Below are 12,658 nucleotides of genomic sequence, written 5' to 3'. Positions count from 1 at the left end.
TAGAATCAGTTACGCATAGATATCTATTAGATCCGACAGGCGTAAGTTTCTTACGCCGTCGGATCGTAACTGCATATTTACGCGTCGAAATATGTAAATCAGCTGGATACGCGAATTCACGAACGTACGCTCATCCGACGCAGTAAAGTTACGCCGTTTACGTTAGGCTTTTCCCGGCGTAGAGTTACCCCTGCTATATGGTGGCGTAAGTGCGGCGTACCAATGTTAAGTATGGCCGTCGTTCCCGCGACAAAATTTGTAAATTTTACATCGTTTGCATAACTCGTCCGTGAAAGGGGCTGGACGCAATTTATGTTCACGTCAAAACCAATACGTCCTTGCGGCATATTAGGAGCAATGCACACTGGGAGATTTCCACGGACGGCGCATTCGCCGTTCGTGAAAAACGTCAATCACGTCGGGTCATGGTTATTTTACATAACACACGCCCCCCTGTTCCAAATTTGAATTAGGCGGGCTTACGCCGGCCGATTTACGCTATGCCGCCGCAACTTACGGAGCAAGTGCTTTGAGAATACAGCACTTGCCCGTCTAAGTTGCGGAGGTGTAACGTAAATCGGTTACCGGTTCCACAGCAATGAAAAAAAGAATACTGACCAACACACTCTGCAAGGGTGATCTGGCGAGCCACGGTTCTCTGTACCAGGAAGGGGAGACCAGATCCACTGCCAGACGTACACGAGTGATCCAGCAGATCCTGAGGAAGACAAGAACACCAATAAGCAAACGGGGTTCATATACAAGGTTATAAGAAAATCCGGTCTTAAAGGGCAACTATAATATAGCGTATAGAATTGCGACAAAAGTCATATTGTACTTGAATATTAAAAATCGCTTTTCCTTTTCAATCTGCAGTGCCATAATCTTCTGTAAAATGCAATACAATATGGCTACCTGGAGATGTTCTGTACACGGATGGTATATTGGTGCGATTGGCTTACTGATTTTCCCAAAAGTCTGAACTAGAATTCAATTTTCAGCATCCCCTGCAACAATTGCATTTTTTGGCCGGATACTCCCAAAGGGAAATCTAATGGGATGCAGACACTGCTACTTCCCTCATTAGACCCCTGCAGGTGCAGCAGCTGATTGAGAATTATAAAAACCACTTCCCATACAGATACACTTTGCACATAGACACAGATAAACAGTTTTTCCTTCAGAACAACAAAAGGTTTAAAATCCTTGCAATGTACATAGATCACCCAGAGGGGAATATATGTTTCTGAACAAAAGAGGGCTGTAAACCTTTGTGGTTTTTCACCATTCTATGCATTAAAGTGAAAAACCTTCTGTAGTTTTACTTACCTGAACCCAGTTTTCTCCCTGGGGACGAGCACACCTACTCTAGCTGGTACCTCATGTCCGATTGGATAGACTGATAGCAGCGTAGCCATTGGCTCCTACTGCCGTCAATCTAATACAATGACGCGGGCGACAGGGGGACCGCTTTCTGTGTCAATAGACGCAATAGACGTCAATAGAGCTCCTGCATGGGTGTCCCATAGTAAAACACTTCTTCGACAGGTCACTTGATGCGGGAGCAGCTACTAGCGTCGCTGAGGGACACCAGAAGAGAAGGATCAATGCCACTATGTGCAAAACGGACTGTGCAGTGGAGGAAAGTATGACTTATTTTTTTTTTTTTAAACAAACACGAGGGTTTAGGACTGAGCCTCATTTTACTCGGCGTAACATTGTCTTTCACAATATATAAAAAAATTGGGCCAAATTTATAGTTGTCTTATTTTTTAATTCAAAAAAATTAATTTTTTCCAAAAAAAGTGCGCTTGTAAGACTGCTGCGCAAATACGGTGTGACAAAAAGTATTGCGATGACCGCCATTTTATTCTCTAGGGTGTTAGAAAAAATATATATATAATGTTTGGGGGTTTTAAGTAATTTTCTAGCAGAAAAAAACTGTTTTAGTCTTGCAAACACCAAATTTGAAAAACACCTAAGGTCTTTAAGTGGTTAAGGCTGAACTCTGGGCCAAGAAAATGTTTTAAGATAGACAGACAGCATGTAGAGGAAGCACCACCAAGTCCCTCCCACAGCTCTGCTTTCTGTAAACGGTATGAGCAGCTCAGGCATGTCATAAGCGCTAATTTTACAGGGTAATATCTGGGCCTGTAAAACAAGACATCTGGTGTACACAAAGATGACTTAAATCAATTCAGAAATAAATGTAAGGGAAAGTTCACCTTCTCATGAAAAATAAAGGCAAAACACTGAATATCATGACCACCCCTTCAGATCCTGCTTCATGTAGCGGCCGTGATGCTCCATGCTGACGGTGTCTGTACACTTGTGCAATTCATATGTATATAATATAGTGAAAAAAATCTTAACATTTCATATATGTGCAATATATATATATATATATATATATATATATATATATATATATATATATATATATATATATATATATATATATATATATATATATATGAAATGTTGGGCATGAAGATTGCACAAAAAATAATATATATATACATGTAGACGGGTACCTTTTTTTGTATCCCTGTAATTCTTCCTTTAGACCATGACCCACTTGCATTTCTTTAGTGAATCCCGCTGATAACGTGACGGGTTTTTGTTTTGTGGTTATTGTTACTAATCTATGATTTCCAAAAACCAAAAGACACCACCAGGTGGCAGCACTGTGTCCATCTGCAATGCTGGCAAACATTCAACGAAAACCAGCTAAATAATACATCAAGGCGAATACAGAAAATAAAAATCATGCTGAACAAGGTTTGCGTCCAAAATGATAAAAAAAAATTACAACAAAATCATAGAAAAAATAGACCGTGACTGCAACCCAACAAATGCAGTCAGTGTTTAGGCATTCGGATAACCAAGTCCTGTGGCTGTCGGAACACAATAATGGAAAGGGGAGATTCCTCCATCCATGCTGTAGATCAGGGAATTGATTGATTTCTCTTGTAGATTAGGCGAGGCTGAACGAGATAAATCTTAATATAAATATACCTAGCTTAAAGAGAATGGTCTCGGCACTTATGAATTTTGGCCCCAATAAAGACCCCAAGCTAAAATGAAGACCTATTGTCATACAACTAGAATTACATCAAAATAAAAAGGTTATACTGTAATATATACTTCTAAAAATTGATTTTATTATATATGCACACACTGTGGTGCGTGTATTACCGTATTTATTGGCGTACTTATTGTCCGAGCCGAGCGTACTGCGCACTCGGCTAGGCTCGGATCCGCCCACAGCCACGCGAGAGGAGCCGAGAGAAGCCGAGTGCGCAGGAAATCTGGCTCTGCACAGTGTGCCAATTTCAAACACACGACGCTGCAACCCCGCAGACGGACACCCACAAGGCTCGACGGACCCCGCCGCAGACGGACACCCACAAGGCTCGACGGACCCCGCCGCAGACGGACACCCACAAGGCTCGACGGACCCCGCCGCAGACGGACACCCACAAGGCTCGACGGACCCCGCCGCAGACGGACACCCACAAGGCTCGACGGACCCCGCCGCAGACGGACACCCACAAGGCTCGACGGACCCCGCCGCAGACGGACACCCACAAGGCTCGACGGACCCCGCCGCAGACGGACACCCACAAGGCTCGACGGACCCCGCCGCAGACGGACACCCACAAGGCTCGACGGACCCCGCCGCAGACGGACACCCACAAGGCTCGACGGACCCCGCCGCAGACGGACACCCACAAGGCTCGACGGACCCCGCCGCAGACGGACACCCACAAGGCTCGACGGACCTCATCGCAGACGGACACCGACAAGGCTCGACGGACCCTGCCACAGACGGACACCCACAAGGCTCGACGGACACCAAGCAAGGCCGCAGACGGACGCCGGACAAGGCCGCCGATGGACGCCGGGCAAGACAGCAGACAGACACCGACAAGGCTGGACGGACGGCGGACAAGGCCGCCGATGGACGCCAGGCAAGACAGCAGACAGACACAGACAAGGCTGGACGGACGCCGGATAAGGCCGCCGGCAAGACATCCAAAATGTACGTTTTTTTTCCCTAAACTTCCCTTCTCAGCTTGGGGTGCGCGCTATACGCCGGCGCGCGGTATATGCCAATAAATACGGTAATTGTGTATAATATATAAAAAATCTTTACTTGGAAAAAAAAAAAAAAAAAGAACAGAGAGCTGCCGACGGTCAACAGCTCTCTGCTCACAGGGCTGTCCGATCGCTCAGTTCCCAGTGTAGAGGCGCCAGGGGACAGATGCAGCATCGGACCTATGCTGCATCCACCAAGGTAAGTATAATACTGGGAATAAAAACAACTCCATACTTCTCTTTTAAGGTAAAAAACCTTCCGTCTTTACAAACACTTTAAAGGTGGGCGTTTAGAGGGAGGGTAGCAGAGGGGCGCCTTACAGGCCATAGTTTACAGCACATCATTGCTCTTTGTACACATTATTAAATATATCTTTATATGAGGGTGAGCCGGGCTGAGAGTCATGCAAATGAAAGTGTTGCTTCACGGTTTAATAAGTCCTGCGTTCATAAGTAGGTTCCAGCAGACTAGTAAATGTCTGTCCCGGGTTTATGCACAGCGAGTGCAGCCAACACCTACTTTAATGAGCTTACAGTTCAACAGACCATGAGGAAAGGCAAACTGTGTGTGAAAATAGATTAGGAAGCTCATAGGACAGCTAAAGGCCGCGACACGACACAGGAGGCGAGATGTGGCCTGGAAATCGCCTGCTCGTGCCAAGTACCTGTCATAAGATGATGCTGAAAAAAATACACCAGAAATTCAACATCAACTTATGACAGGCACTTGGCACGAGTGGGCGATTTCCAGGCCACATCTCGCCTCCTGCGTCGTGTCATTTAGCTGTCCTTTTTTTTATAAAAAAAAATAAATAAAAATACACCAGAAATTCATTATATATTATATATATTTCCTGTTCTCCATTAACCACTTCCGGACCGCCGCATGTACATATACGTCGGCAGAATGGCACGGACAGGCACATTGGCGTACCTGTACGTCCCTGCCTAGACGTGGGTCCGATCGGGACCCCCCCCCCGGGAAATGCGGGGGTTCCCGTGGCTTCAGGAGCGATCCGGGACGAGGGCGCGGCTATACGTTTCTAGCCGCCCCCTCGCGATCGCTCCCCGGAGCTGAAGAACGGGGAGAGCCGTATGTAAACACGGCTTCCCCGTGCTTCACTGTGGCGGCTGCATCGATCGAGTGATCCCTTTTATAGGGAGACTCGATCGATGACGTCAGACCCACAGCCACACATAAACAATGCAATTTAAATGCATTTTTTGATGTGAAAATGACAATGGTCCCAAAAATGTATCAAAATTGTCCGAAGTGTCCGCCATAATGTCGCAGTCACGAAAAAAATCGCTGATCGCCGCCATTAGTAGTAAAAAAAAAAAAAAATAAAACTATCCCCTATTTTGTAAACGCTATGAATTTTGCGCAAACCAATCGATCAACGCTTATTGCAAATTTGTTTTACCAAAAATAGGTAGAAGAATACGTATCGGCCTAAACTTAGGGAAAAAAAATGTTATATATGTTTTTGGGGGATATTTATTATAGCAAAAAGTTAAAAATATTGAATTTTTTTCCAAATTGACGCTCTATTTTTGTTTATAGCGCAAAAAATAAAAACCGCAGAGGTGATCAAATACCACCAAAAGAAAGCTCTATTTGTGGGGAAAAAAGGACGCCAATTCTGGGAGCCACGTCGCACGACCGCGCAATTGTCTGTTAAAGCGACGCAGTGCCGAATTGTAAAAACCCCTTCGGTCATTTAGCAGCATATTGGTCCGGTCCTTAAGTGGTTAAAGAGGAACATTCTGCGAGCACGTGATTGGTCAGGGTACCAAGCAATCCCCCACCAATCAGTTGAAATGCTCTAATGAACAGGGCAGGGCTGCTGCTTGGCTGTGCTCGAGGACATTATTGGATCCACCCTGTGGTTTCCAACCATTTAAGCACTTTAAGGCTCGATTCACAATAGAGCGATTTGTCAACGCTGAGGGCGGGGAGCTACAATTCCAGTATACACTGTACAAGAGCTTTGAGAGCCGATTGGAGGGAAGGGACACACCCCCGTCACACAGGAACAGAGCTGAGGCTGTCAATCACAGATTGAACACTCCCAGTCACCTTTTATTTGCTAGGTGTCAGCATGAATCCCTTCCGACAAGTTTTCCTGATAACAGAGGAAATAAAACAGAAAGAAATGATACTTTGCGCGTTAGAGAGAGGCAAGTAGACACTAAAGAAATATGTGCTTTGTTCAGATTTCACAACTGAGGTTTACAGCCACACAAGTCTTTCAGATTTGAGCCCAAATCATATGAGAACTGGATTGTTGAATTCAGTTTTGGTTTCTGTGGTTACAAGCAGTGTGTGGGAACCACAAGCTCCCCAATGCAGAAGTCTGAATGCTTTCTGCCTAGCCCAGAGAGAAAGACCCTGTACAATCACTTTTACCTACAGGTAAGATTAAAAGGGTTTGTAAAGGAATTCTTTTTTTTTTTATCTTAATAGCTTCCTTTACCCTAATGCAGTGCTGTTTTCATGTCCTCATTGTTCGTTTTTGCTCTCAAGTTGCTGCAATTCTTCTCTGATCTCCACACTTCCTGGTTGTCTGTTTCCTGATGACCACAGTACTGGGAGCTTTCTCTCTGTGGTCACTAATCAAGGAGGTGTGATTACTGTGTGTCTAAAACCCCTCAGCACCAATCAGTTTCGTTTTCCAAACCATCACTGCCCTGTATTGGCTCTGTGGCTCTGTACAGCAGAGAAGCAGGAAACATGCAAAAACGAAACTAGAAACGGCAAGTACTGATTTTTATCTATTTTTAAAAAGGAATCAGTTAACTATTATGTCTCTATACCCTGTAAACCAGGGTTTGACAAATTTGCTTGGAATCTAGTAGCCAGCTAAAAAAGTTAGGAGCCAGAAAACGCGCCCCGTCCCGACGAGCTTGCGCGCAGAAGCGAACACATACGCGAGCAGCGCCCGCATATGTAAACGGTGTTCAAACCACACATGTGAGGTATCCCCGCGATTGGTAGAGCGAGAGCAATAATTCTAGCTCTAGACCTCCTCTGTAACTCAAAACATGCAACCTGTAGATTTTTTTAAACGTGGCCTATGAAGATTTTAAAGGGTAAAAGTTTGTCGGCATTCCACGAGCGGACGCAATTTTGAAGCGTGACATGTTGGGTATGAATTTACTCGGCGTAACATTATCTTTCATAATATTAAAAAAAAAATGGGGATAACTTTACTGTTGTCTTATTTTTTTTATTAAAAAAAGTGTAATTTTCCCCCAAAAAAGTGCGCTTGTAAGACCGCTGCGCAAATACGGCGTGACAGAAAGTATTGCAACGATCGCCATTTTATTCTCTAGGGTGTTAGGATAAAAAATATATATAATGTTTGGGGGTTCTAATTAGAGGGAAGAAGATGGCAGTGAAAATAGTGAAAAATTACATTAGAATTGCTGTTTAACTTGTAATGCTTAACTTGTAATACCAACGGCCACCACCAGATGGCGCCAGCTCACATCTGGTGGTAATAGCTTGTAATACCAACGGCCCACCTTCCAAGCCAAGTCGCCAGGACACTATTTCTAGTCGCCATGGCGACCTGGCGACTGGGATTTGTCGAGCCCTGCTGTAAACAGTCATTTCAGCAAAAAACATTTTTTCCTTTACAACTCCTTTAAGGCTTACCTGCAAGTGCTGGAAATGTCTCCTAAACCTCCACGGTTTAGGTGACATTTACAATAGAGACGGCGCAGGCGCACTTTTGAAACATCGATCGTGACGTTTCTAAAGGTGGTCATGCCGTGACTGGCGGCTCGCATACGTGGGAATGACGTCATGCGACTCTGGCCAGTCACAGAGCCGGAGTTTGCGGGTCCAGAAGGAAGAGGGGGTGAAGATGGATATTTCCAGCCAGTGGGGAAAGCTGTTACATTGCAGGCTTTCGTTTCAGGTAAGTGACGCATAATGCGCTACTGTGCGATGCATACTAGCCCATTATATGCTTTACCTTTGCAGGAAAATAAAGAGGAAGTAAAACCCACCAGGGTTTACTTCCTCTTTAAAGTGATACTAAAGTCTCGTTTTTTTTCCCATTTAAGAACAAACATTTAATACTTACCTGCTCCATGCAGTGGATTTGAACAGAGCAGCCCAGATCCTCCTTTTCTCAGGTCCCTCTTCTGTGCTCCTGGCCCCTTCCTCCTGCCAAGTGCCCCCACACCAACCAGCTTGCTATGGGGGCACCCAAGCCAAGCCGATACTATGTGTCCCCAGACGCGGAGCCATGGTTCGTCCCTGCCCCCTCTCACTCCTCATTGGCTCACTAGCTTGGATTGATAGCAGCGGCAGTCAATGGTGCCCTGTTGCTGCCTCTGCCAATGAGGAAGGAAAGTCCCGTGCAACATCACTGGATCAAGACGGGGCTCAGGTAAGTATTAGGGGGGCTGCTGCAATGCATATGCATTTGGATAAAAAAAAAAAATATCTCACTTTAGAATCACTTTAAGCTACACAAATATGAATGGACCAATAGGAGCCTCATACACAGAAGTAAAAGGTGGAGCACACACAAGTTCTTTATCTCAGCTGAGCACTCCAATAGAATGCCTCAATACAACGGCATTTGGCAAAGCACTGACTTCTCGTTAACTCAGAGCCCATCCACACCACGTGCGTTGAGCTGTGTTGCTCGATGGAAGCAGAATGCAATTGCAATGAACAGCTAAAATTCATTAGTTCTAGTAGGCCCAGTTAATGCCAACACACTGTGTTGGCATTTAAAGCAGTAGTAAACCCAAAAGCATTTATATTGCAGCTTACCAGTTTTTTAGCTGTGATGGCTGCATTCGTTTTCTTTTTTTAGGATCTCTGTCTATTCTGCTGATACAGCCAGTAAGTGTTTTTCAAAAGAACACGCTCTCCAGCAGAATGCATCAGTTACAGAGATGGGAAAAATCATTTAAAGCGGATGTTCCGCCAAAAAAAAAAAAATATTAAAAGCCAGCAGCTACAAATACTGCAGCTGCTGACATTTAATATTAGGACACTTACCTGTCCTGGAGTCCAGCGGCGTCCGCAGCAGAGGACGAGCGATCGCTCGTCACCCTGCTGCTCCCCCCTCCATCCACGGTGAGGGAACCAGGAAGTGAAGCGCTCCGGCTTCACTGCCCGGTTCCCTACGGCGCATGTGCGAGTCGCGCTGCGCCCGCCGATTGGCTCCCACTGTGTGCTGGGAGCCGAGTGTTCCCAGCACACAACGGGGGGGGGGGGGCAGGGGGCACGCGACGGGATGTGACGCAATGCCCGTCTTTTGGCCGTGAATGCCGGCCCGGAAGTGGGTGCAAATACCTGTCTTTAGACAGGTATCTGCACCCCCCTCCCCCCTGAAAGGTGTCAAATGTGACACCGGAGGGGGGGGAGGGTGCCGATCAGCGCGACTTCACTTTAGGGTGGAGAACCGCTTTAACACTGACAGGGGTGCTCACAATGGTCCAATTTCAGATTCATTTAAAATATTTATCCAAAAAGGAAACTGTTGATATAACCGCTTATAAAGTATCCCTGATGTAAAGCGCTGCGCAAACTGTTGGCGCTATATTAATCCTGTATAATAATAATAATAATATTATTATACCAAGTTTGGCTTCAATATGTTCGTGTTTTTAAACCTACTGGTACATCTTATGCTCCCCTTTTCACAGATGGACAAGGCTGCTGTCCAAAAGAGCTCCCTGTGCTCCTGCATCCAGAGTGGGGTACTGTAAATACAGATGGTGTGTTACTGGCCAGGTCACCAGGTGAAAACAGAGGGGAAAAAAAGCCCAAGAAAAAAAGAAAGGAAGGCGGCCGCTACATCCAATGATTGGGAAGGTGCAACATATTACATTTTAGGTTTAATACCACTTTTAGCATTTGGCACTAAGCACAATGCGAGAGTCGTAAATCCAGCCTGAAGGACAGCGCCTGCATAGAGCTGAATCACCAGTAAAAGTTTGCAGTGCCTTTAAAAAGTATTCATACCCCTTGCATCTTTCCACATGTTGTCATTTTACAACAAAAACATGGTTTTATTGGGCTTTTATGTGATAGACCAACACAAAGTGGCACATTTTGTGAAGTGGAAGGAAAATGATAAATGGTTTTCAAAAATGTTCACAAATAAAATATCTGAAAAGTGTGGCATGCATTTGTATTCAGCCCCCTTTAATCTGATACCCCTAACTAAAATCAATTCCCTTTAGAAGTCACCTAATTAGTAAATAGAGTCCACCTGTGTGTAATTTAATCTCAGTATAAATACAGCTGTTCTGTGAAGCCCTCAGAGGTTTGTTAGAAAACCCTTAGGGCCCTTTCACACCTACGGACCGTATGTCCGCATTTTCATCCGTCCGTTTGCGGATGAAAACGGGAGATACATGGGTCCCTATGTGATTACGGGTGTCAGCGGATGAACAGCGGATTACTGATCCGCTCCGTGTGAAAGGGCCCTAAGTGAACAAACAGCATCATGAAGACCAAGGAACACCCCCGACAGGTCAGGGATAAAGTTGTGGAGAAGTTTAAAGCAGGGTTAGGTTATAAAAAATAAAAATAAATATCCCAAGCTTTGATCATCTCACAGGGCACTGTTCAATCCATCATCCGAAAATGGAAAAAGTATGGCACAACTGAAAATCTACCAAGACATGGCCATCCACCTAAACTGACAGGCCGGGCAAGGAGAGCATTAATCAGAGAAGCAGCCAAGAGGCCCATGGATCTCTTCAGCTCCTCCAAAGTTACCACAGCTCAGGTAGGAGAGGACAACTATTAGTCGTGCACTCCACAAATCTGGCCTTTTTGGAAGAGTGGCAAGAAGAAAGCCAAAAGAAGTTCAATTTGCAGTTTGTAAGAAGCCATGTGAGGGACACAGCAAACTTGTGGAAGAAGGTGTTTTGGTCAGATGAGACAACATTTTTACCTTTCGGCCTAAAAGCAAAATGCTATGTGTGGAAGAAAACCAACGCTGCACATCACCCTGAACACACCGTGAAACATGGTGGTGGGAGCATCATGTTGTAAGGATGTTTTTCTTTAGCAGGGACAGGGAAGCTGGTCAGAATTGATGATGGAAAGATGGATGGAGACAAATACAGGGCACTCTTAGAAGAAAACCTGTTGGAGTCTGCAAAAGACTTGAGACTGGGTTGGAGGTTCACCTTCCAGCAGGACAACAACCCTAAACATACAGCCAGAGCTACAATGAAAGAGTTTAAATAAAAGCATATTTATGTGTTAGAATGGCCCAGTCAAAGTCCAGACCTAAATCCAATTCAGAATCGGTGGCAAGACTTGAAACCTGCTGTTCACAGACGCTCTCCATCTAAATTGACAGAACTTGGCAAAAATGTCACTCTCTAGGGGCCAGATCCACAGTGAAAGTATGCCGGCGTATCTACTGATACGCCAGCGTACTTTCAAATTTCCCATGTCGTATCTTTAGTTTGAATCCTCAAACCAAGATACGACGGGCATACAGCTTCGTACACCTTCGGATCGTAGATGCAATACTTCGGCGTCCGCTGGGTGGAGTTTGCGTCGTTTTCCGCGTCGGGTATGCAAATTAGCTATTTCCGACGATCCACGAACGTACGCGCGGCCGCCGCATTCTCTTACGTCGTCTCTATTCGGCTTTTTCCGGCGTATAGTTAAAGCTGCTTTTTTGCGGCGTATAGTTAGATTTGTCATGTTAAGTATGGCCGTTGTTCCCGCGTCGAAATTTGAATTTTTTCTTTTTTCGCGCAAGTCGTCAGTGAATCGGGATGGACGCAAGTCACGTCTAAGTTTAAAAAAAATGACGTCCTTGCGACGTCATTTCGCGCAATGCACAGGGGGAAATTTCGAAACGGAGCATGCGCAGTTCATTCGGCGCAGGGACGCGCTTCATTTAAATGAAACACGCCCCCTAATCGCCGATTTGAATGATTCTGGTGATTCTACAAAAGTATCGACTCAGGGGGGCTGAATACAAATGCACACCACACTTCTGCAGATATTTGTAAAATTTGTTGAAAACCATAATTTTCCTTCCACTTCACAATTATGTGCCACTTTGTGTTGGTCTACCACATAAAATCCCAATAAAATGCATTTAAGTTTTTTTGACAAAATATGGAAAGTTTCAAGGGGTATGAATACTTTAGGGCACTGTAAAACACAACTCGTTTTTGCAATGTGCGCATGCGTATCTGAGTTCCTGATGTTTGTCTATAAGGATGGCATAACCCACATTTTCAGCACCTAGCTTACCGCAAGAGTGCTGTCTCCAACGTTTGATGCAATCAGGCCGTCTATGGTGCCATACTCTGCGTCTCTCGTACTCAACCTCTCCATGTGCCGTTGCTGGATTTTCCGGAAGACCAAGAGGGCCACAACGGAAAGAACTATTAACACGATGACGGGGGCCAGGACGAATATAGCCAGAGTCTCCACGCTGTAACTTAACGCCTCGCCGGGTAAAGTCCTCCCTAGAGAAGAAGAAGACAGACAGGACGAGTAAAAATCTCACTTTGCAAAAATCTATCAAGAAAAAAAAAAAAAAAA

The 12,658-nt window shown here is 45.1% G+C and overlaps 1 protein-coding gene across 1 annotated transcript in view; it reads right to left on the bottom strand.

Annotated features, from left to right (window-relative positions):
- ACVR1 (activin A receptor type 1) overlaps nt 1-12,658 on the bottom strand; it is a 109,291-nt gene that overhangs the window by 48,894 nt on the left and 47,739 nt on the right. Inside the window, exons 4-5 of the mRNA XM_040357927.1 lie at nt 12,365-12,582; nt 619-718 (exon numbers count right to left, since the gene is read on the bottom strand). Of these exons, the coding sequence (XP_040213861.1) occupies nt 619-718; nt 12,365-12,582 (318 nt within the window). The remainder of the gene's footprint in view (nt 1-618; nt 719-12,364; nt 12,583-12,658) is intronic.

The sequence above is a fragment of the Rana temporaria genome, chromosome 6, assembly GCF_905171775.1.
Source record: "Rana temporaria chromosome 6, aRanTem1.1, whole genome shotgun sequence".
NCBI classification, from domain to species: Eukaryota; Metazoa; Chordata; class Amphibia; order Anura; family Ranidae; genus Rana; species Rana temporaria.
The sequence above is the reverse complement of the archived record's forward strand: the minus strand, read 5'-3'. Positions and strand labels throughout refer to the sequence as shown.